This window comes from Natator depressus, chromosome 2 (assembly GCF_965152275.1).
Source record: "Natator depressus isolate rNatDep1 chromosome 2, rNatDep2.hap1, whole genome shotgun sequence".
NCBI lineage: Eukaryota > Metazoa > Chordata > Testudines > Cheloniidae > Natator > Natator depressus.
In genome coordinates this window covers 40,870,794-40,897,282 of record NC_134235.1, presented here as the reverse complement: position 1 = coordinate 40,897,282, position 26,489 = coordinate 40,870,794, and the positions used below count along the sequence as shown (strand labels likewise).

At 41.9% G+C, this 26,489-nt stretch overlaps 1 protein-coding gene across 1 annotated transcript in view; it reads left to right on the top strand.

The window, feature by feature from the left end:
• The first annotated feature begins 13,494 nt into the window (after positions 1–13,494).
• Positions 13,495–26,489, top strand: part of SDC2 (syndecan 2) — a 104,852-nt gene continuing 91,857 nt past the window's right edge. The window contains exon 1 of the mRNA XM_074942998.1: positions 13,495–13,968. Within this exon, the coding sequence (XP_074799099.1) occupies positions 13,909–13,968 (60 nt within the window). The 5' untranslated portion in view covers positions 13,495–13,908. The remainder of the gene's footprint in view (positions 13,969–26,489) is intronic.

Below are 26,489 nucleotides of genomic sequence, written 5' to 3'. Positions count from 1 at the left end.
AGTACCCTAATATTTAACCTAAATCTCCCTTGTTGAAGATTAAGCCCATAACTTCTTGTCCTACCAGCAGTGGACATGGAGAACAATTGATCACCATCCTCTTTATAACAGCCTTATCATATTTGAAGATTGTTATAAGGTCCTCCCTCAGTCTTTTTTCTCAAGACTAAACATGACCAGGGTTTTGTTTTGTTTTAACCTTTCCTTTAGGTCAGGTTTTCTAAACCTCTTTAGAATTTGAGCTGTAGCTCACTTCAGCTTATGCTCAAATAAATTGGTTAGTCTCTAAGGTGCCACAAGTCCTCCTTTTCTTTTTGCAGATACAGACTAACACGGCTGCTACTCTGAAACCTTTAGAATTTTTGTTGCTGTCTTCTGGGCCCCCTCTAATTTGTCCACATCTTTCTTATCAGATCTGGAAGCAGTACTCCAGCCTAAACCAGTGCTGACTAGAGCATGACAATTACTTCCCCTGTCTCACATACGACACTCCTGTTAATACACCTCAGAACAATATTAGCCTTTTTTTTTGCCACTGCATCACATTGTTGACTCCTGTTCAATTTGTGATCCACTATAACCTTGAGACCCTATTCAGCGGTACTACTGCCTAGGTAGATATTCCCCATTTTGTAGCTGTGCATTGACTTTTTTTTGCTCGTAGTGTAGTACTTTGCACACCTTTATTGAATTCCATCATGACCATCTCCAATGTGTCAAGATCTTTTTGAATTCTAATCTTGTCTGCCAAAGTGCTATCAACCCCTCCCCACTTGTCATCTGCAAATTTTATAGGCATACTCTCTGCTCCATTATAAAAGTCATTAATGTAAGTATTGAATAGTACCAGACCCAGGAAAAAACATTTTATATTCAGAACTTTGAGTAATTTTCATGGTCACCCTTGCCCCCAGTGATTTCTCTGATATTCTCTCTTGTGCATTACTCAGCCTTCCATGCCCTGGGGATGGGTTTAATGATGAGAAAATTTCTAGAGGCTCTTTAGCATTGGTTTGAATAAGCATCAAAGCTTCAAACGCTTGGTGAATCCTATCCAAACTTCTGGGATCTGCAAAACTGGGAGAGAAATATTGTAAGAATATGGGTGAAATCCTGGTTTCATTACAAATCAATGGGACTTCAATGGAGCCAACATTTCATTTTCATGCCAGAATTTTTTTGCAAAATTTCCAGTACTTCCTGTTGCTGATCCAGTTGAAAACACTGTCCAAGAAGCTGTTCTAATGGTAAACAGGCTTTTCTTCTTTGGACCCAGTCATACCTGGGATGTGAAAGGAAAGAAGAGGAGTAAAGTAAACTTTTCCAAAACTTAAAAAATGGGGTTGGCTTGGATTCAGTATGAGATGGACTAAGGTTCAGGTGATTTATTTTAGGTGATTAGTTCTGCCTCTCTGGATATAGCGTATGGGGCTCATTCCCAGAGAAATTGGACCTTCTGAAATATAGGCTTACAGAATGCTCATCCATTTAGCTATACTTCAGTATTTGCCTTCTCTGTATTCACAAATGTGGAACTAATTCCCTGTATGATAGGGTATTTAATGAGCTTGTCTCCTGGATCCTGCAAAGAACTTAAAACCCTTATGATGGCATTTTCATTTTAGCAATTAAAGTCTTATCACTGAGCTTTTCTGAGAACAATGGGCCTGATTTTCCTCTTACACCATTTTACACCAGTGAACTGTACTGATTCCAATGGAATTACTCCTGGTCTACACAGTGAGAGGAGAATTATGACTGTAACTTCTATCACTATTTAATTATATACCTTGAACTCATTTTGTCTGTCCTTTGCTTGGAGTATTTCACATAATTAAGTAATGCCCAAGTTACTGTCAGTAAAGAATTGGTCAGTGTCAGGAATGTCTTCAGCATTCTTTCATTTCAAAATGTCTGTATAGAGTGGAAGTTGCTACCAGTCACTTTCTTCAACTTTGTGGTCTTGATATCATACTGTCATTGATGCTTTTCTAATGTTTATCTTCCTCTTCCGTCTTGTTGCTGATAGTGTTGGTTAAAGTCTTTCATTATCTCAAGTTTAGGTCTACAATTCTGTTTCTCAAATTTAGATGTGTAACCTGTTTATTAGTTGTCCCATCAAAACTCTACAAGTATTAAGATTTCCTCTAACTTTAAACTCAGAATTAAGAGATTAACTTTGACTATTGATGAAGGGTTCTCTCTCTTCCTGAGTATTAAAAAGAAGTTCTCAAACTATCAGGTTTGCAGGCAATGGATGCCCCTTTCCAGCAAACTCCAATTAGTTCTACCATATCTCTAAGTAGATACAGTATCTTTTTTTGTTCCCTTCTCCCCTATAGAACTCTGAATTGATGAGTTAATTTTTCTAATACCAGAATTTTCCAAACTTTTTTACATCCGTCAACAGTTTTAGGAGTCTCTCCTCTCTTCTCTTCTTCTCTCCTCTCCTCTACTTTGCTGTGATAATTCTAGGAGCAACTAGGAGATCAGTGATCAGTTCTTTATGGCTTTCATACAACAAGAGTTTTCAGGCATATTAATAAAAGTCCTATGGGGTTATTGACAGCTGACACCTGGTTATCATCCTTATGGACTCTCCAATGGCTTTCCAAAATGCCTTATTTGGGGGGGCGTGTCCACCATATATGAAGAAATCCTCCCATTTGATTTCCTTCTCTCCAGAATTTGCCCATCCTTATACCATACATCTGTGTAATTTTAACCATTGTTAAAGAACCTTAATGTAGTTTTATTAATGATTTTTATTGAGGTATGAGGACCATTGCTCCATATATTTTCCCATTCCTTAAGTCTATGCCTATGTCAACTTTCTGTTTATGAACATAATTATTTCCTCTAAATAACAGTTAGAGATTATTTTGTATAGTGGCAGGTAAGCCTTTGTGTTTCATGGATATACTCAGTAGTTTCTCAAATTACATCAATTTTCTGCTTAGGTTTGCCTTTTCGCCGGGGTGTCTTGAAAAATGTTTCAATTGTAGGTATTAGTATCCTGGAATTTTGATGTCTTTTGCAAGTTGTTGTTTTCCATGAAGTGATCTAAATGGATGGTCTCTAAACAGTTGGCCAAATGTTGATAAACCTGTACGTTCCCAAATGTCTAAACATCTCAGGCTTATTGTGGGGTTAAAAATTCTATATTCTTTACTGTAGACCTGAGAAGTGCTAGGTATGGGCTTAGCTTTCTGAATAAATTATTCCAAATTTCTATTGTTCCTTTCATAAAAGGATGATTTATATTAATGATGACCTCTAAGATTTCTTTATCCAGGGGATCATGTGGAATTTGATTACACGACAATAACTTTGTTCTATCTCTACCCAATGCTTAATAGGGTTTGGCGTTAATCAGTACATCAAATCTCTAATCTGACTAGTTTGTAATAGTGCTAAATGATAGGTACAGCCAATCCTTACATAAGAACATACGAATGGCCATACTGGGTCAGACCAAAGGTCCATCTAGCCCAGTATCCTGTCTTCTGACAGTGGCCAATGCCAGGTGCCCCAGAGGGAATGAACAAGTGATCCATCACCTGTAATCCGTTCCCAGCTTCTGGAAAACAGAGGCTAGGGACACCATCCCTGCCCAAACTGGCTTATAGCTATTGATGGACCTACCCTCCAGGAACTTATCTAGCTCTTTTTTGAACCCTATTATAGTCTTGGCCTTTACAACATCCTCTGGCAAGGAGTTCCACAGGTTGACTGTGTGTTGTGTGAAAATCCTTCCTTTTGCTTCATACAGTCTTTAATTACATGATCATTCTATATTTTCCTCAGGATCCCCTGCTTCATTTAGTGAATGGGTAGTTATTCAATATATATTTTTATCCTCCTCATTCAATCAGTGGACTTCAAGCCTCATTTACTGTATGCCAGCCAAACCCTGCATTGAATACAAATTAATAAATTTCCTCATGAGCAATTTTTAGGCTGTCATCACTAGAGTATCTGAGTGCTTCACAACCATGAATGCATTTATTTTCATAGTCCCTCTCTGAGGTGAGGTCATAGGTGCTGGAACTAGGGAAGCGGGGTTACAGTAGCACCCCCTGGCTTGAAGTGGTTTCCATCATATACAGGGTTTACAATTTGGTTCAATGGCTCTCAGCACCCCATTATGCAAATTGCTCCAGCACCGCTGGGTGAGGTGATATTATTATTTTTGTCTTTATTATTAGTAAAACTACCATCCTTCTGCTCCAATCCATGCCCCTCCACTGGATGCTGTCCACCTTCTAGCACCTGAAAGCCCCCTATCCCTGCATTCTAACCAGACTACCTCTTCCTCCTCTCACTGCCTGGGCACCACCAGTGGAAGCACTGAGATTACAGGAGAGACAGTCTCCCTGCTCTAGTTCCTGTGCCCAGCTCCACAGCAGCCCTCAGCTGCCAAGAGGAGCAGTTTCAGGTTAAAGTACTGTTCTATCCCTGCAGCTCTCGACCGAAGCATGCTCAATGAAGTTAGAATCTTTGGACAATTTAGCTGCCAAATTTTAACAAGTCTCTACTGGGGATTTATGAGTTGTGACTTTTGTTTTGTTTTGTTTTGAGAATTATAATTTAGCCAGATAAGGATGAAGTTTAACAGGGATGGCAAAAGACACATTCCCAATGCCAGGGCCACCCTCCCTGCTGAATTTCAAATCCCTTCTCCAAAGCCTGAAGGTGTTAAAACTTCTGAAAGTGGCTGGAAGAATATACATTGTTTTGCCCATATTAAATTTTTTTCCCTAATCTCATTCTTGGTCACAGCGGATCCATTTTAGCTGAAACTCTGAAGAAAAAGAAATCAGCCTGATGAATTTTAGCCTGAATGGTTAAAGTTTGGCAAAATTAAAAGCAACTGATAATAGGGTCTTTTAATGCGAACTATCTGGCAACTTTAACTATTGGCAGCCTTATCAGTTCCACCTATAATTTGTGAATCCGACACTTCTTAGAGTGAATGGGAATTACTTATGTTCATCAGGAATTGTGAATAGATAGCTCTGTTATTACTTCCATTATTGAGTTAGACCTACATTTGACTGCTGTAGCTAATTGATTTTCATTAATTTCAGCAGTGCACCTGAAAGAAAAGGTCTTTCAGCCAAGCCCTCCTGTATTTTCTTTGATGTGCTACAGGCAATCAATATCCATGATACAATCTTCCATAATAATAAGCTGAACCAACAATGTTTCATTTGTAGGGATTGTCGTGTATGAGGAGGTGTGCTAATTTCTTAGCAAACATTGAGCAGTGGTTCTAAATTAAATGTTCAGACACAAAGAATTCTCTTGTATTTTAAGGGAACATTTTGTGGTTATAAAAATTAAAGCCTAATAGCATTGGTTCTACCCAGGCAGAATGGGTAAAATTTACTCTGTTTGGAAGATAAACTGAACTGATGCATTTAAGTCCTGTGGTATTGACTATCCAGTTTCATAGTCTGGAAGATAAAGTTTACTTTCTATGCTTCATGATTTTTGGTAACTACGGCCACCGGGATACTACTTTCACTATTTCTGTTTTATTTTACTAGAGTCTCCAGTGGAACACTTAGGCCCTGATTTAGCAAAACACTTACGTATGTGCTTAATTGAAATATATTTAAATGTTTTTCCTAATCAGAATGGAATTAAGCATGGTTTGCAAATAGGGGTTTTAGAGCGATCTTTGTATCTGGATTAGTGAATAGTTTTGATGCCACCCTCATCACAGGCCCAACAACTTTCTAATCTTCCTAATGCCCTGAGAATATGTATTCATGACCCTTCTGCTGCATATAGGACAGTATTTCAAAATTTCAGTTATATCACTTGAAGCATTCGCTTCCCCAACTTTGTCCCCTCTCTAACAAAACACTTAAGTATGTGGTTTCTTTAGTCAATAGGACTATTCACATACCTAAAAGTAAATACATGATGACAAACACTTAAGCAACATCTTTGTTCTTAAGTAGACCTGAATTTGCTGATCTTCAAGGCATGCTGCCAAAACCATCTATCTGAGGAGGACTGAGGGCATGGGGCTTTGGGTTGTGGGGGTGGGATGGGATGGGCATATTCTGTTGTATTTACTAGCTGGTATGTTAATTCTCTTTGCATTTTGCAACTGGATCACCCTTCTCTACCACATCAAACACAAACTATTCATCTTCATTTAAGGTTCTTCATAGCCTAAACCCACCCTACTTTTCTCTTGTACACTACTGAGATGTTGACTCTTGCCTCTGCTCTGCCATTGATGCTGGCCTTCATAGTTTATTTGTTAAATTTCATAGGAGCACCTCTGAGTTTTCTCCCATGTTGCCCCCCTAAGCATGAGAGGAGCTCCCTGTAAAAACAAAACCACCTCATAGTCTTCCTTGAAACTCTCTTTTGCCATGATGCCTTTAAAAAAATGGACAGTTAGGCAGCTGGTCTGAAGTGACCACTGCTTTTCATGCTGTCAGGTTTTGTCTGATTGTTTCCTTGTGCCTTCCCCCTGCAGTCTGCTTATTGTATCCATCTGTTGTCTTTTTTTCCCCCTGATACTTAGGTTCAGTGATGAGCTGCCAAAATCTTAACGACCGGTTCCCTATAAAAAGTTCTGATTTAAGGGATGTGCCACAGTGTGTATTTTTTGTACCAGTAGGGTTACCATACGTCTTTATTTTCCCGGGAGGAAATTTTAAAATTTAAAAATTCCTCCCGGACGGTGATTTAAGAACCAAAGAGTATGACATGTTCGGGAAAATACGGACGCATGTTAACCCTACCTAAAGTTCTTTTTTAAAAAGATGGGCCTGAAATAGAAATGAGCTCCGTTTCACATGTGTGGGTCCCCACCACTCCCTGGGGGTGTGCTAGGGTGACCAGATGTCCTGATTTTGGGATCTTTTTCTTATATAGGCGTCTATTACCCCCCACCCCCTGTCCTGATTTTTCACACTTGTTGTCTGGTCACCCTAGGGTGTGCACATGTGTGGGTCCCAGCTGCTTCCTGTCCCCCTCATTGAAGCAGGTGTGCGGGGTTACTGCCCTGGGAACTGCAGGGCACCAGTGGACGTAGGGCCAGTTGCAGTCAGGGGTGTGGGGCAGGGCTAGCTGGAGGCAGAGGGTATGGGGCTGGCTGCGGGCAGGGCAGCGGGTGCGGAGCTGGCTGGAGACAGGAGGGTGCAGGGTTGGCTGGAGGCAAGGGGGTGTGGGGCTGGCTGGAGGCAGGTCAGGGGCTGACTGGAGGTACGGGCTGGATGCAGGCAGGGCATGAGGGTGCGGGGCTGGCTGGAGACAGGGGGTGTGGGGCTGGCTGGCTTTGGGCAGGGCTGCAGGGGGGTGTGGCAGGGGTTGGCTGGAGATGGGGGGTGTGGAGCTGGCTAGCTTCGGGCAGGGGGGTGCGTGCGGCAGGGGTTGGCTGGAGACAGGGCAGGGGGTGTGTGCGGCAGGGGCTGGCTGTGGGCAGGGGGTGCGGGGCTGGCTGGAGACAGGGCAGGGCAGGCGGTGCGTGCGGCAGGAGTTGGCTGGAGACAGGGCAGGGCAGGGGGTGCGGCAGGGGCTGGCTGCGGGCAGGGGGTGCGGGGCTGGCTGGAGACAGGGCAGGGGGTGCGGCAGGGGCTAACTGCAGCCGGGGGTGTGGGGGTGGCTGGAGGCAGGGGCTGGCTGCAGGCAGGGTGGTGGGTGCTCACGGGGAGAATGGCTCGGAGCGGCCCGAGCAGCAGGACGCAGCCCAAGCCCAGCAGAGCAGCCAGGGACCCACCAGGCAGCAGCGGGAGCCCCAGGGCCAGGGGTCACGGGAGCAGCAGCAGCACCACGGCTCGTGTCCAGGGCCAGGCGGCAGCCCACATGGCTCCCGCAGCGCAGCGCCCCCAGCAGCCGGACGAGGAATTACATCACTTCTCCGCCGGAGCCTATCAAAGCCTCGGTGCCCCCTGCAGGGACGCGGGTTAACAACTGGTTCTAAAACTGCTTCAAAATTTAAAAACCAGTTCATGCGAATCGGTGCGAACCGGCTCCAGCTCACCACTGCTTAGGTTTCATGCTTATAAGGAAGCCAAAAGAACATTATAGTCCTTTTAGAGTAACAGCCGTGTTAGTCTGTATTCGCAAAAAGAAAAGGAGGACTTGTGGCACCTTAGAGACTAACCAATTTATTTGAGCATAAGCTTTCGTGAGCTACAGCTCACTTCATCGGTCCTTGAACACCTTTAGCGTTATTCATATGTTCATAGAGAAGGACTGTTTTTGTGGTCTTATAATAAAAGCATGGGACTGGGTAAATTTCACAATGTTATACTAATTCCTGGGTTGTACTGAATTCTGTTATAATAATTCTTGGATTGTATTGAGAAGTTCCACTCACAGAGGGTCACATAACAGCAGGGGTATTTTTAATCAGTTTACTTCAGATAATTAATTACCCACATTGGCTCAAAAAAAATCATCTACTTTGTTTCTTGTCTCATACTTTATTCCTCTTTGTATACGTTATCCAGGAGAACTTATGACCTCGTATTACTTTTAATGTGATGCCAACTCTTTTCCATTCCCAACGGAAGTAAAGGCACCGATCATTTATACAACAAATGTTGGCTACAACCAACTACTCTGCACCGCCTCTTTTATTGCTGCTCTGAGGCTTTCAGATCTGCTCTCTATACTTCTCCTGATGCTTTCAACCTGGCATTCTCCAGCTTTTTTATAGTGTTGGCTACATCTTAATAGACAGATTGTACTGTTGGCAGTTCCTTTCACATTCAGACTTGTACGGATCTCCTCCCCTCCCATTTATAATTGTATAACACACCTGTGGCAACTGCAGCAGTTGACCACATGAAAAATTAATATTAGGAGAGTACTTAGTGACTTTTTAAAGCTATATTTAAATGTGATTCAGCAGCTGAAGCTATGCCAGAACCAGGTAACCAGATAGCTGTCTGCGGAGTCCTAGCAAGTGTTACAATTTGGGAACCATTGATCTAAGTCTTTCACCAACTTCCTCCAAAGTCTTGTGTGTCTTTTCACAGTCCCACTCTTTATGCCATCTGTCTCTAACCATGGCTATTCACTGAAATACAAGAGAAACCACTTTACATCCTAAAGGAAAAGTCCTTCAAGCCCATGTCTACACTATCAAACAACTGCACTTTAGCCTGGTTTAGGCAGATTAGTAGTTGCTTTGGTTGTACCATATTTTGACTGGCCAATGTGAATGATTCCAAGCCATGAATCCAGGGTTCATGGCCAAACTTTCCCCAAATTCAGGGGTTTGTTCCCCATATATATATGAGAGAGAGAGAGAGAGAGAGAGAGAGAGAGAGAGAGAGAGAGAGAGAGAGAAAGATCTCCACCCACCCAAACAATGAAGTTCAGATTTAGATCTTCGTAAGGGTTGGTGTATGTTTGGGTTCCAGTTTGGCCTTATCTCTAGTCTACAATCAGATTTGAAAACACCTTGCTGTAGTCTACCTGGGCTAAAGCACATTTTAAAAATGTCTTTAACATGATTTGCCCTTGTCCCTATTAGCCATCCAAACCATGTTATAATAACCTGGTTTGACCATTACCCTTGCTACAATAATACAGATGCTAAGGGGCCTAAAAGAGGAGTGGGTGAACTGTTTTTAACACAAAGGCAACACAGTGATTAATGACTGAGGTTTGGATCCCAAGTGTCCCAGGCCTGCAGCTTTTTCTTGGCAGCTCTGTTATGTTGCCTGTCTCTGGTTACTCTCCCATTGTAGTTCTTATTACACACTTCCTTTGGGTGAAAAACACTTTGTTTCTGCTTCGTGCTGGGCCTCCCTCTTGCCTCTGTCCCTATAAAATCAGGGCGACAACAGGAGCAGGTGCAGGCACAATTGGCTATGATTATGTAGCACAGCTGTTGTGGAATAGGGCCACACATATAAATGTTTTTGTTGCAATATGGATGGAGCTCCGGACAGGATAGTGTTAGGAATGCTAGAAGGCAGCAAGTGACTCTCAGGACATATTTTTGCTACGCCTGTGACTCAAAAGGACTATTTCTTTTTATTTACAGTCACTTTTACCCCCCTTTCATTTTTTTACAAAATTATTTTATATCTGCAACCTTGAGCCCCAATCCTGCAAACACTTATGCACGTTTCACTTTATGCTTGACTTCAGTGGGATTACACGTGTGTGTAAACTTAAGCATATGCATACATGTTTGCAGATTTGGGGCCACAAATGCTAGGTGTTAGGCCCCAAATCTGTACTAGACTCTATTGATAGACACTTGGAGCCAAGGAGGAGCCCCATTACTGCAGGGATCTGCCATGAGGAGCTCCTTGCAAGATAAAGGCCTTAGTCAACAGTAGCCTTTGTTTTGGTCTGGAGTGGATTTTAGAACAGAGTAGGTAAATCCCTGAGCAAGAAGGATTGGAACAAAAATGCAAATGAAGGTTTTTTTATGTTTAAAACATATGCACATGAAGGCTAAAATAGCCCACCATAGTAACGTTTTTTGGTTTTTTTTAAACAATACTCAGATTCCTTATGGCACTTCCTGCACATGCGTTTTCTTTCTTGCTCTTCCCTCTATGTTGTTTTTGTTTTTAATGTTGTATACTGTTTTTACCATTTAAACATAATGTGCATCCATTACTAAGGAACCAGAGAAAATACCTAACAGTCCTGTACTTTAATTGTAGCTCCTCTTTCATCTTGTGCAAATCATTCAGGCCTCGATCCTGCAAGCTGATCCGTGCAGATGGACATTTGCTGCACCATCAATGGAACTCTGCGTAGGTGTATGGGTCTGGTTGTGTGGATCAGCTCGCAGGATGGGAGCCTTAAACCTTCTGCCTCACTTTCTTCAATTGTAAAGGATAATACTGACCTACCTCACAGGGTTGTTGAAATTATTAATAGTTATACCGCAGTCCAGCCAAGAACTCTGAGTGGACCCCTCCATCTGTACAGAACCCGTTGGCTTCATGCAGTTGCAGGGGCCTGCCCACCACATTACATCACCAGATCAGGGCCTTAATGTTTACCGTGTGCTTTGAAGATGAAGTGATATATTATGCAATCAGTTTTTATTCAGAACTCTCCATTGATTGGTTAATGATTGTACAGCGCAAAGCTCTGAAGATGTAAAAAAAAAATAAAAAAGGCCAAAGTGGATTTCAGAAGGGAGTGCTATGTAAAAAGTGATGACAAGATATGTTCTGAAAATCAGTATTTAGATGAGTATTATTACTATTATGTTCTCTCAGGATCATATCCACACACATGGAGGGGGGGCACTCAAGACAGTTGCTCTGCTCTGTTGGTATGCAAGGGAGTCGCCCACAGCCCAATTGCCTCAGTTCCTGCCACAGGGGCTCCTCTGTGGATCTATGTGTGAGGAAGGGTTAATAGGGATTTGGTGGGGGAGGGGCAGCGGTTACATTTGTACTGTGTGAACTTTTGCGCTGGTAGGGGTATGCTCGAGGAAAGCCATGAGACCAGGGAGTAGTGACTCAGTTGAACTGGGCTCCAAGACTTGATTCTTCAGGGGTTTTTGTTGCAGTGTAGACACGGAACCGTCCACCACAGGAACCGAGACAAGCGTTGCAGGAAATGTGGCTACTCCAACGAGACCCTGCCCCATGTCCTGTGCAGCTGCAAGCCCCACTCCAGAGCCTGGCAGCTGCGCCACAATGCCATCCAGAACCGCCTGGTGAAAGCCATCGCACCGTGCCTGGGGGAGATCACTGTGAACTGCACCATCCCCGGTACTGACAGACAGTTGCGACCTGACGTGGTAGTCACCGATGAGGCCCAGAAAAAGATCATCCTCATTGACGTCACGGTCTCCTTTGAGAACAGGACCCCGGCCTTCCGCGAAGCCCAAGCTCGTAAGCTGGAAAAATACTCCCCCCTGGCCGACACCCTGAGAGCGAAGGGCTACGAGATGCAGATGGACACCCTGATCGTCGGAGCCCTGGGCGCTTGGGACCCCTGCAATGAGCGTGTGCTGTGGACCTGTGGGATCGGTCGATGCTATGCATGGCTCATGCAGCGCCTCACGGTCTTGGACACCAGCCGATGGTCCAGGGACATCTACATCGAACACTTCACCGGCCACCGACAGTACCAGGAGGTGTGAGCCAGTACGACATCGTGCATCCACTACAAGAAAGGGACCGAGAGACTTTTTCCATTTCACCATATGAACTGGAACCATAAACTCACTGAACATTAAATCTCACCAAATGAAGGTAAATCCATCCTCATCATCGTATCCACTCATTATACTCCACACCTGAACATAGCCATTATATGAACAACATGCCCCCATATCTCAATGTCTGTACTTTGACCCATTAACCTTTTACCCCCAATCGGGGATATTGCAGATTATGTATTCCTTATGCCACCCGTTCCTAAACCGAACTTCGCACCCCTTGATAATCTGTACCTTATTCCCTGATAACCAGAAACTTCTATGCTTAAACTCTGTACCATTTTCTTTTTATTTTAACATCATCTTAATAAAATTATTATACCTCAGCGTCCAAGCCATAGAGTGTGGGGAGGAGACACAGGATTTGTGGAAAACTCTGCAAGGAGAACCTCACTGAGCTTTCTTCTCCACCATTCTGAGTCTTTAGAGATTTTTAAGGCAGAAGGGATCATTATGATCAGAAAATCTGACCTCCTGCATAATACAGGCCACAGAATGTCAACCATTAGTTCCTGAATTAAGTCACATGGGGCAATTTGTAGAAGGGGGTGAAACCGTGTGCTTTCCTAGTTAGTATCCAAATACTCCAGGTTCATTACAGTTCATGGATACTGTCTAGTCAAAGTATGTATTCATAGGGTGCCAGGTGCTGCAGTATTTATGGTGGGTCTCACTGTACTATTTGTCCTTTTTAAAGCCCCAGCTCCTGGATTTTGTATGATTACACCTGAAGCTGAGATTTCATTTTTGTTAAAGTAAATTTCTAGCCCTCAGTCATACAGAAAAGCTTGACAATCTGAACCCCAAAGAGCAAATAAAACGACCTCTAAATGCTAGTCTTCAACAATCTTGGGTTTTTTAGCCAGTCTCATGATGTTGGAATGGAGTTGGCAATACTGCATGCCATTATGTTAACATACTGTAACATGTAATGAGGGATGGGGTAAGGGAGATCACCACTCCAAACAAGGATCTGAAAGCATAAAAAAAAAAAGTCAGATTGCAGAGTTATAAAAAAAAAATCTTTCCAAGTTTATTCTTTTATATCTGCCCAATTCTCACCCTTCAAAGCAAAAACGTGCTGAACATTTCCCCCTCGGTTGCCCCGTGGCGTTGCAAATGCTTTTCATTTGTATTAAAGGGGGCAAAAAAATAGAAGGGGGGGGCACCAAAACCAAAAGTTGCTTGGATGTGTGTAAGGAGAAAAGAGAGCTGCTGCAAATCCGCCCTCCTCCCACTGGCTGCCTGAGCTGCCAATCGGTGCTTGTAATCCTGCAGGAATTTCTCCTGGGTTTAACTAGGAGTCGCACTGCTGCCTCCTCTCGCACGCAGAGGCGGAGGCAGACTCTGGACTGAGGGAGAAGGGAGCAGACAGGGACCTGCACAGAGCTCTGCTCTCCCAGCCACTGCCTCCGCGCTCCCAAACTTTTGCTCCCTCATTTATTGATGCAGCTGAAACGGTGTCAGGGAAAATAAAATCCTCCCCGGGCAGGAGGGAGACCGACCAACTCCGCCCCGGGTCCAGTGGGATTCCTGCCTGCAGGCAGCCAACAAGTGAGAAGCGGCGGCGCCAGAGGCGGCTGCGGGAGGGAGGGAGCGCAGCGCAGCGCCCGGGGTCCCTGCTGCCGGTGCTGCGGGCTCTGGTGGTGGCGAAGCAGCCGGGGATCGCTCGGCGGCTGGGTTTTGCCTGAAGCGGCAGCTGCCTCGCCTGCACCCCGGGAATAATGCGGAGCGCGTGGATACTGCTCACTTGTGGCTTGGTGGCCTACGTGTCCGGGGAGTCGGTAAGTTGGGTGGGAGTGGGGGACGGGGTTCCCCTGCGGGTGGCAGCACCAGCCCTGCGTGGCTTTCCTGGGAAAGCTGCAGATAAACAAGCCTGTATCCCAGCCGGGCACAGTGTAGTTCCGAGAGGGCAGGAGTTACTCTGCCGATGTGCAGCGATTCCCCGCTCCTGTTGAGTCTTTGCCGTGACTAGACAAAGTCCTGGGGGAGAGGGAGATTGTGCAATCATACTCCCCCCCCCCCCATTCTGGTGGGAGACTTTTGGTGGGGGTGTGTGTGTGGAGACAGAGCAGCCTCAAGGCTGCCTTGGGGAGAAACCCGCTTCTTCCATACTGTCTCAGGAAAGGGGCGGCAGGGCGAGCTGCTGCTACCTCTGCTGGGCAGGAGGCTGCCGAAGTCACTTCGGTGATCTGTCCAAGGGGGTGTTTTCCCCCTTTGCGCGGGGCTGTACATTATGATTCCGACAGACATCTGGTGGGAGCTGGAGACTTTTTTTTCTTAACAACAAAAACACAGCCTGGGCCAGCCCGTGGCGGGGGGGCGGAGGGGGGGATAGAGTGTGTGTGAGAGACTTGACTCTTCTTGGTGTGACCGTCGCACCCCAGAAGATAAAGTTTGGTGTTTGTGCGGGCTCTGCTGCCGCAGCGTTGCTGGCGGACTGGAGGCGAGCGTGATGGGACGGGGCTCAGAATTCACACAGCCTTGCACTAAAAATAAGTTTGAAAATCGTCTTGCATTTAGATTAACCTCGCTGTGTATAATGATAGGACAGTACTTTCTCTCAGAAGCTATATTTTTGGAGGTTTGTGACTTGCAAAAATTATTGCCTTCTCCTGGTTAATACATTTTGGTGGCGCGGAGAGGGGCATTTGTTGGCACAGTTAGAATGTAGAAAATATGTCTGGCTTGTGCTCTTTCCTGCTTGTTTTCCAGTCACTAACAGCTTTTCAGCTGTAGAAACCACCAGGGATTCCTCTGGGCTGTAACAATGGCGCTCAGGGCAGTGGAAGACTTTTGGTCTTTAAGTGGTTGAACTGCTGTCTCCTGCTTTTCCTCCCTCCTTCTCCCACCCAAGTAGTAGGAGTTTGGTACTCAGTTGACTCTTGTGCTCTGGTTTAAGAACGGTATGTGTTTTCTGATTTGCTCTCCAATAGACTGTCCTGCCTCTCACTCTCTCCTCTGCAGTGAAGGGAATTGTTGCCTTACAAAATAACTCAAATCCCTGTTCCTGAAAATGCCCTTGTGAGTTGACGGATTCAGCTACAGCACTTACTTGTCCAAGAAGGCTGCATTTTGTATCTCCACTATCTACCATATGACCTAATTAAGTTATAACTTTTGAGGTAAAAGAAGACTACAAAAAATGCTCCCATGAGGCATGTTTGTGTTCTCTCCTCCCTCCCCCCTTACTTTGAGGCTAGAAGTAATGTTCTCGAGTTTGTGAAATTTGGAGTCAACATGACTCCCTGGAGGGATTTGCTTGCATTCTGTATTCCCTGTGCAGCTTTCTGTGTAACACTTGCATCACAACTACTGGAAAAAAAAAATCAATAGCTCAGAAAAGTTGAGGTCTTTTACCCTCATTTCTCTAGCACATAAAGTGATGTTGTTAATCTCAGCTTGCCTCGTTTCATTTAAGGATTTTTTAAATAAAATTGAGAATTTGAGCTTGTCAGACTATTTTATACTTTGAAAAAAGAGCTTCCTAGTGCAGACCGAGTATTTACCCTTGAGAAACATTCCAGGCAATCTGGTATCTAAAATCACAGTCAGGGAAAACAAGAGCTCCTCTGTGAGAGAAACATACAAGTGGAGCCTCCTCAAAACATGGAGAGATTTAAGGATGACTCTTCCGCTGATAACACTTTACAGATGTTTTTCTCTGAGAAGCTTAGTCTAATGTTGCTGTGTATGCTTTCAAAAATCACAAATGTATTTTCACTAACTTTGGCCCTCTAGTTAATTAAGTCAGCTGCAAGGATTTGAATCCCTTGTAGGGAAAGAGTCACTTACCTTCTGTGTCTTACTTTCTTTCTCCATAAAATGGGGATAATAATACCTTACTAGCATTTGAGGCTTTTTCACTAATGCTTGTAAAGTGCTTTGAAATTCTCTGAGGGAAGGTGACTCAGGATTTTTACGGTCTTTAACATTTCTCAATATGAAATTAAAGTACCCTGACAATTTAATTCAATTACAATGAAGTGCTGCTCCACTGTGGTTAACAATCTTACTCACGTGCAATATCTTTTGAAAGTGTTTTAGATATTATTTAAATATGAACACAATAAAGGATCTCTTGGTTAGTGGTCAGCTGGTTGTTCATGAAAGCCATTTAAGGCTAATACTTTTTTAAAATAACTAAAAAATACAATCCAGCATAACTAGTGATTTTAGTTTGTATTATGAAAAATAAAAATTTGACTCAGTTCATTATAGCAAGTCTTTAATGAGGTACAGTATATTTTAATACTTTCTATTTAAATTTTACAGCTATAATTGCTTCTAGAAGTTCCATAACTGTGAAGTTCTGTGATGGTGTGGTAACCATTAAAATGCCACAGCAATTAGTAAAGTATTAAGTTTTATGTTTTGCCTTAGGACTATTGCCTTCTTCCGCTGTGAGCCATGAGGCCGGTTTGTGGGAATGTATCAGTGCTGCTTGGTTTATGGGTTAATGGAAGTGCAGCATAAAGTATCTAGGGGAGCAGTGCTGGCTGCTTGCCTTTAGTGTAGTGCCTTTGCAGCTGGAGGAAAGTTGTGAAATTATTGTATAAGTAAAGGAGGACTAATTGCTCTTTCACTGTTTTTCTAGTATCTGGCTGTAAGTATGTACTGTCCTCTCTAGTTAAGTTTTCTTAGAGCTATCTTTAGGAAAAGATAGAGGAGGATTTTATAAACATTGTTCTTAATAAAATAAAGGAATCTTGGAGATAAGAGGAATTTATATGGATGTTTAAAAGTCTATCAGTTCTCAGGGGGCACTGTCAAGTAGTTGTTTGTAAGTCTTATTCTAGTAGCTTTCTGAAAAAAAAGAGACAAGAATACACAAGAACCTCTAGCATTCCTTTTTTATGGAGATAAATTTAAAAAGGAGTGATTCTGTTTGCTGTTCACAAGAAATTAACAGTATGTTTTGAATCTATGCCCTGTGGTTTATTACAAAAAGCCCAACGATGCACATGATTGGTCTCTAGTTTTTAGTACAAACTAACACTGTACAATGATATAGCAACATGAATTTAGTAATCTCTGCAGTGTGTTTTCCCTCTTTCTAGTCTGATTGCTGTGAAGTAGACATACAGAACAGACTTTGACACAGTGTGTTTCAGCCATTAAAATGACAAATATCAGGGCAGTATCCAGTATCATTTGAAAAATATTTGACCTCTTAAGAGCTTAAATCTAAAATCTTTTCCTGTATTGACTTGTTGTGTCCTGGTTGCCCACGAGTTTTGGGCTGTTTGGTATTGAATTGAGAAGAAGGAATGATATGGACTTTGGAGACAGATATCTGAGTGAGAGGGGAGAGGAAAAAATGAAGTAATGAGTCACATGTTAGGTTTATCTGGAGAGTGTCCATTTTCAGTAAATTTAGTTTAATCTGCTGGGCTACTCGGAGTATCTCACTGCATTTCTAAACAAAGGTTACTTTTAAATTTTGCTTTTCCCAATGTACATACATAGACTGTAAAGACACATTGGGTGGACCATATTTACTCCAAACCAGAGGCTGGAGTATTTCCTTATAGTGTCTTGTTAAGTATCTGTTGCATGCTAACATAGTGTGTCAAAGCTGCTCCTTCTTACTTTAGCTACATTTCCGACTAGACCCATCCCAGTCCTTCATCCATGTATGTTTAACAAGGTATTTTAAATATCTGAAATTACTGAACCACTTTGATACTGGCTGTGCTTTGGCAGACTTATGCTGGTGTGTATTTTTAATATATTTTTAGCACCGTCATGTACTTGGAAATATTTTCATTTGTCAGAGGGTAGTTTGGGCTGAGCTAAACCTCCAGGCTTTCCTAGTTCAATACATGGTTTTTAAACTTAAAATATTGAAACCAGTTGACTATTTGGCCTTTGGTCATAAACCAATTTCCATTTTGAACATGATAGCCATGAAGCCAGCATTGCATCTAATTTAATACTTGGAAGTCCTTAGGGGCTGAGACATTGTCTTTTATGTCTCTCTAAACTGTAGTCACTGAATAGATAATTATTAGAAAGTAGATGGGAGCCTAATATTCAGGGACAGATTAAGATAAACTCCTTGGTGTTTTGGGATCTGGTCCCACAATTGGATGATGCTTGGACATAGAGGCAGAGGTGTTACTGCGGCTTGGCTGCCTGCTGTGGTGGGTTTGGGCTGGCTAGTTGCTTCAAATAGTGTGATGAAGATGGACTTTGACTTGCATGGATCTTCCTCACACCACTGAAGAGCAGATCTGCCTTGTGTGGATCTAGACCTCATAATGATGGCCATAGTGGGTCAGACCAAAGATCCATTTAGCCCATTATCCTGTCTTCTGACCGTGGCCAATGCCAGGTGCTTCAGAGGAATGAACAGAACAGGTAGTCATCAAGTGATCCATCCCTATCGCCCATTCCCAGCTTCTGACAAACAGAGGCTAGGGACACCATCCCTGCCCATCCTGGCTAATAGCTATTGATGGACCTATCCTCCATGAATGTATCTAGTTCTTTTTTGAGCTCTGCTACAGTCCTGGCCCCCACAACATCCTCCGGCAAGGAGTCCACAGGTTAACTGTGTGTTGTGTGAAGAAATACTTCCTTTTGTTCATTTTAAACCTGCTGCCTATTAATTTCATTGGTGACCCCTAGTTCTTGTGTTATGAGAAGGAGTCAATAAGACTTCCTTATTTACTTTCTCCATACCTGTCGTGATTGTATAGATCTCTATCATAACCCCCCAGTCAGTTCTCTTTTCAAAGCTGAAAAGTCCGAGTCTTATTAATCTCTTCTTATATGACAGCTGTTCCATACCCCTAATCATTTTGTTGCCCTTTTCTGAACCTTTTCCAATTCCAGTATATCTTTTTTGAGATGGGGCAACCACATCTTCATGCAGTATTCAAGATGTGGGTGTACCATGGATTTATATAACACTTCCTGCCTTTCCCCGCAGTTATACATGTATATCACTAAAACTCAAGATGACCAAAACAAGGCCAGACTGGATAGTAGAGGTGAGGATTTTTAAAATCCCCAGCTTGTGTTTTGCATCCTGTTTTCCTGTGGTTTTTAGTGTCTCTGAACATTGGATATTTCTCACTTTTTAATAGTCCATTAAACATAAATCTAATAGCATTGCCTTTTAATGCCCTGCCTGGCTCCTGACAGATTCCTTCTTGATTAGAGATAATTTCTTTATACTGATCAGCAAGGACCTCCTCCAGCTAATTAAGAGGAGAGACATCTGAGGGATTCAAAAGACATCCATGATCCAGTCCTTCATCAGAAGAGGATTGCTACCTTAAATGTTGTGTGTAACTTGTAAAGCAGGGAATCTTGGGCATGCAGAGGAGCCTCTTAAAGGGACAAGCAGGAGACCTTAGGAACTAACTGATACATTGAATGGATTTTTTGTATGCCTCTCTCTCTTCATCACCAATTGTCTTAAAACAGCAGCAGTGGCATATGGATGGCATTTATTAATCAGATCATCCTTTCAAATTGACTTTTGCCATTCATTCACTAGTTCAAACATTTTCCTTATGGCAAGAATTACTAGCTTTATTGAGGCTCAGACTTTGAACAAAGAGTGCTTGTCTAGTTCTGGAAAAGCACCTTTTTGTAATCCTACTAGATTTGACTGACTATATTTTTTTAACAGAGAGATGTTATTTTTTGAGAATGGAAAGCTTATTCTAGACCCCTGTAAGACATTGCTTGTATCTAAGCCATAAAGATGTCTTTTATGCTGTGCCTCTTGTCTTAACTGCAGCAAGCAATAAGTGAGCAATTTGGTCTTGGTTCAAGTCACATTACTAGAGTGGCATGACATGGTTTCCTGTTTGTAGCAAATATGGGAGAATTACTTTAGGCTGTTCTGTGAACAGATTTTGTTTAGTTGTCTTTAATTCATGCTTACAAAACAAGTGGTAATCTTTACAGATCTGGTAATTTATGCACAGATTACATTGCATGACTGATCTGAGAACATGATTTCTCTTGTTCAGATTGAAACATGATTTGAAGTCTTTTGAATAAAGAGAGTGCATTAATGACGGACCCTGTAACAATAACCATCTCTATTTTGAGTGGTTTTATTTATTTATTTTTTTGAATAGCATGGTCCTGAGAGGTAATATCAAAAGATATTACAGGCAGCAACCTGAAATGTGTGTGCTCTGCAACAGCAGTGGGAAAACCATTGCACTGGAGGACATACTTATACTGAGTGAATTATTTTTGTCTGGATCTGGAGCAGTGGGTTCATTTAGAGTGAAATAATGACTAATAGTGCAGTGATGAATCTGTGGAATTTGTCCTTGTCAGGAAATAAGCTATTATAATGCCACATAAGCAATGTTTAACTCAAGTGTGAGTTGGGCATTTCATTCTAAATCCCTATTTTAGTGGTATACACAATTTACTCAAATTTCCCTTTTAGGCTAAATTGTTTCAGCCCAAAGGTGAATTTATTTTGGGAAGTTTAGATAAAATCTGTTGTTCTATCTTTTGCATTATGTGCATGAAAACAAATAAACACTCTGTACTCTCTAAAGGCGCAGCACGATTAAGTGATTTGCCGAAGATAAAACCAAAGTTCTGTGGTAGAGCCAGGAATTGAACCAAAATATCCATGAGCATTCCAATCCACTAACCACAAGTCTAGTACCATCTGTATTTTAAATATTATGTGATGTGTCAAATGTTCTTGTTGCTATTATTTCATAGTTTCATAGGTTTATGAAAAAAATTTTCTGGAGGAGTATGTATATGATTGAGGGTTGCTTGTAGTCTTTCAGATCTTTTCGTGTATCTAATAACTATCCTTAACTTCTCACTTGCAAGACAATTCAGAAATGTTAAGCTAATGGGCTAATGTAATTTAAAAAATACTGCCAATGGATAAATTATGGGAGTTGTAGCCCTTTTCAGAGAGCATCTGGATGCTTGACCAGCCTGGCTTTAAGGGCATCGGCATCCTAAGTGAAGAATACTTTTGGTACCCTCCCCAAACCTGCATCTGCAAACGAGTCAACAAAGTGGGTCCTTCATCAGTGTAAGAACAGTTTTCCAGAGATCTTTTTCAATCTTCCTCTCCTTCCATGGGGAAACTGTTTTGTAGGTCAGTTTGCCTCCTTCTGCTGCCTGTGTTTTAGTGACGGGTAGGTGTTCAGATTTGACAGTGGTGAGCATGGTATAAATGCCTAGCTAGATAAATAGGTAACTTCTGGCTGAATGGAACACCTCAGTCGAGGTTTGTGCTGGTCTGAATGTGCTTTATCTCATCCGACTTTAAAAGCTGAGCTTGGTTGGGCTTGATCAGTATTCAGATGGGAGACTGTAGAGGCAAATTACAAGAGAGTGCTTGCAGGCCTGTGGACTGTCATTCAAAGTGTAGATTTTCCTTTTGCTCAGTTAAGCAATCCTACTCCTTTTGGATGGAGAGTTCCCTGGTTCAGAGTGTTCCGTAAATTGTTTCCAAACCATAAACATCCCCTTTCATTTAATGTCAAACCATTTTTGGTACGTTTCCATGTTGTGTGATCCCACAGTCAAATATGGAGTTATAAATACATCAGTTTGATGGGTTTTTCTGGTATTTAAAAAACAAAAAATCCTTCAAAGAAGGTATAGGAAAAAATTAATTCAGTGTAATGTAAACGTACCATAAGTCAGGAATCCAAAATTTAAGCTTCTCACACTAACATTAAATCTGCCACACTGCACATGCATTTTGAGGCACACATTTAGCATCATAAACAGTAATGCAAAATACTTTGTATGCCTCAATGGGCCAAGCTAACATTGCTGGGTGTACATTACACTTTGTGAATTTCCTGTGGATTAGGGACATGAAACATATTCTATGATTTTATTGAAGTGGGAATACATATGGGTCTCTTGTATCAATGGTGAAAGTTATCAGTGTAAATTTTTGTGCAGCAAGGAGAGGAAGAGTCCAGGAATAGGATGTATGCATATAAAAAAAACTAGTGACATGAATAGATTGCTTACATAAAGTTGATGGTAAAAAGTTCTCCAAAAATGCAGTCGCAGCAGATAATGTGTATGGAGAATACATTTAAAAGGGGAGAGAGGGAACAGAAGAAAACATTGTCTGTCCCAAGGTAGATTAGTACAGAATGTTGGCGATGAGGTTGGGTGTTGCTGCTGCTTTATTAACTCAGTGAACGTTTTATATTTGTCTATTGTATTAAAATGCCATATGCAGCTTCCAGTCTCTGGTCTTCAGTGGGATTGTTTACAATTTCCTCAGCATGTTATTTGGTTATTTCTCAGCAATAAAGCTATGTTTTTTGACTGTAACATTGAGTGGTTTAAAATGAAGCTGCCATGTTTCTGTAGAAATGATATATTCCAGAGAGTGTTGAGTGTTGAACTGGCTGTTTGTTACACTCCCACTTGTGGCTCAAAGTTGGAAGCTGTTTTTGTTTTTAGAAATGTAGTAGATCTTTAAAGTACCACAGAAATCCCCCACAGAACATTGGAAAGAGAGCTAGTTAAATAAGCCTGGAAAAAACCTGCTTTAAAAAAATTGCTTTTGGTCTTCAAAACTCTTACCTCTAGCATTCCTGGAAGTTAGAGACAGCATGAGCATCTTTCCTTTAATTCCACAAGCTAAATATACTATACACAGAGGGTAATTTCTGAGAATCTTTTTTGACATATTTTTAAAGTTTTGATTAAATTACAATATATATTAAAAAGTCCTATTTAATTGTATGTTTAAAATGTTATCCAGTCCTGTCGAGTTCATGCTTCTTCTCTTAGGGCAGGTCTACACTACTGTTTAAGTCCATCTAACTTGCATTACTTAGGGGTGTGAAAAAGACAACCCCTGATCGATACAAGTTACAGCAACCTAAGCGCTACCTACCCTGGCACTATGTCGGCAGGAGAGCCTCTCGCAGAGGTGGAGTAAGTATGCCGATGGGAGAGTGCTTTCGTGTCAGCATAGAGCATCTTCACCAGACGCACTACAGCGGTGCAGCTGTGCCAATGTAGTGCTTCCAGTGTAGACCTGCTGTAGAGTTACCCCCTTCTTCAGCATCACCTCTGCCCTTCTGAACTGTAGTGACAGGATAAGTGTTTCAATTACACACTGGTGAACGTGGTATCAATGCCTGGGTATATAAATAGGTGAACCTCTGGCTAACGAAACACCTCAGAATCACGTTTAGAGTGTAGGTTCTTATGGCTGTACCTGACACTACCTGGTTGATTGAAAAAGCATAACTGGACTCTGCTGGTCTGATTGCTCTGATCTAACTATGTACATCCTGTACCTAATCTCCAACCTACTCTGTAATATTTGGATCCTCCCTGGGAACTGTTGAAGACTCTGCAGGGATTGAGGTTAAAGGAGAAGCAATGAGAGCTTCATACAATGGGTACCATTTTAAAAACTAAACACGATCACCACAGTACTCCATTCACACCACCGTATCACCTAAGAATAGTAATGTACTAGGGTTACTGTGGGCACCTGGGTCTGTACCAGTGGAGTAGGGCTGGGTAAATCACACAGTGTGTCTTACTGGTTGTTGTTTGAGACCATTGACAATACATATTTCAAGGACAGTACTGTTTTCCACAATGTAAGATACTTCTACATATGGTGTCACTAAGGCTCAGATCCTGTACTGACATGTTCATGGGCAAACCCCTGCACTTATGCCAGTCTCCACTGACGTACATGAAGCTCTGCCTGTGTGAATGCCACTGTAGGATCAGGGCCTAAATGATATGTGAGATCACTCTGTTTTACACTACTGCCAAGCTGAAAATATCACTTACCCCCACAGTAATGCTCTGGGGGTATGACCATCTTTTGTTGCTGTGGTTCAAATGCAGAAAATCTTCTTGTATCCTTGGCTGCTGCTGGATTCCCAGATATCACTCTTAACTAATACTGCTGTTCTGCCCCCACCCCTCCCATCTGGCTAGGAGATCATGATCTTTCTTTTCTGGTGACGAATATCTGTAGCTGGATAACTGGATTATAATTTTGAATTATACTTCTCAAACTTCATCAGGAAGCTGCAATGACTGCATAGGGTCAGATTCTTGTACGCTTACTGATGGAGCACCTTATTTCATGAATAGTCCCATTCAATTCAGTGGAGTAAGTTAATGAACACAAGTGTGTCAGACCCTGGCCTTTAGTGAACGCAGCCACTCTCAATACCTTCTTTATAAGATGTTGAAGTATCTTTTCTGAGGTTAAAGTACACTCGTGCCTGTGAACATCTTGAGCTGGTACAGTGGCCATACTCTGCCACCTTCCCATCATCAGTTGGTTTTATTTTTTAAGCTCCCCATAACCACTTTGGACCTTTGTAGTCTATGGCTGTGCACATCTAACTTGGAGACTTCTTAACTTAGTACTTCTCCAGTTTTACAAGAAGAGTATTGAAACTAGGAGGACTAATTTAATGCATAAATGACTCAATGCTCAGTATGATATTCCTTTACCACACCAACCTTCACCCTTTCTTGTAAGTGTTAGAATTTTATATATTGATATACTAGCTGTGCATGTAGTGACATTTGGTGCATGGAATCTCAAAGAAGAGTGAGAAATGGCCACTTTCAGGAAATGCTGTTTGTTCAGCCAGGAATTTGTAAAGTATATCTTTCTGCAGACTGTGGCTGTAAAGAAGGCTGGAGTTGGCACAACTACTATATGATTTAAGAGTAACACATTCCAGTTTTTGTGGTCCCTGAGATGAAACTGTTCTGAGATAGGGTTGTTCAGTAGTTTGTTTTTGTTTCCTCAGGATTTCTCTGTGGATCTGTACAGCCTAAATAAATAAATAAAAATGTAAAAGCTTTATTTCTGCTGAGTTAGCTTAATCAAGTTAGCTAACACAATTGAATTGGGAACCCAACCTAAAACCTCTACAGCTGTGTTAGCCGGTAGCGCTAGGGGATGTGCCAAAAAACAAAACAAAAACAAACCCAAAGGATGGTCGGTAACCAGTGGTAGACCTTGTGTGTGTAGAAATAGCTAAGGTTCTCTTGGTGAATTTAACTGTGATTTTCCTACTTTAAAAATCAGAATTCTAAGAAATTTTAGATCTTAATTCTGAATAGCTTGACTTTGTAATGATCATTGTTTTTATAAAACAATTCTAATATAAATGATACTTTGCTCTAAAAACACTTTTTTTTCTACAATCATAATCCCTGTTAAAAACCCACCTGTTTTGTCTGTCTGTCGGTATGATTTATTTATTAACTGTTGTTGGTGTATTTGGGGCAAAGAATTAACAAAAGCTGTCCATAGCTATTCTGTGCAGACGTTCATCTCTATGCATGGATATTGGGAGGAATGAAGACCAAGGTCTATCACTTGAAGGTTAAGACTAATGGCTGTGATCCTGATCTTGTAAACGCTTGTGTATGTGCACAGGTCAGAGGGACGACTTGTTTATGTGAGGTTAAGCATGTGTGCATTTGTCATATTGGGGTCTGTAAGGCATGAGTGGAACAAGGTAATTGGAATATATGGCCTATTGTCCATACTTGTTAGTGGTTGGCAAGAAGGATGAGGCTTAGTTAGGAAGATGATGTAATATATAACTTGGTGCTTTAGGTATCTGGGAACAGACCTAATTTGGGCTACTGAAGTGTGCTTTATGTGGGGATATCCTTGAAGATTACTCAGAACAGAATTTTGACACTGAATGAAGAAGGGATTCTCCAAATCCCAGTTTTTTTCACTTGATACTTTTCCAAACTGTGTGGTAAGTGAGGCAGGGATCCTGCAGAAATAATAGGATTTGATCATATAATTAAAGACTGTGCACAGGGAGCAGAGATAAGGTGACATGTGTATCTTTAATTTTGACATTTCCTGGCTTTGAACTATTTACCACAATCTTGATGTGTAGTTTTTTTTAGCATATATAAGTATATGTAACATACATATTCTTCTCTCACATATACAGAGGGCATTTAACTAATTTTCCAGTTTTTCTGTGGTAGGTTTCACTCACTCTTTTAACTGAAATGCTGCTTCTTGAATTATGTTTTTTCCCCCTTTGTTGGAATCTGAAATAAATACTACTCTTTGATCCGGTGACTTATTCTGGGGAACTTAGAAAATAGGCCATTTATTTGTCCACAGGTGGAGAAGCAGGCAGCAATATATAATACTAGTAATAATTAGTGGTATATAAATTCACCTCTTAAACTGTTAGTTCTAATCCACTAAAAGGTATTTGATCTGAAGTCTGGTATAGTCTTCAAATGGACCCATTCAAAGCAGTCCTGACCTAGTTTTGTTGAGGAAGTG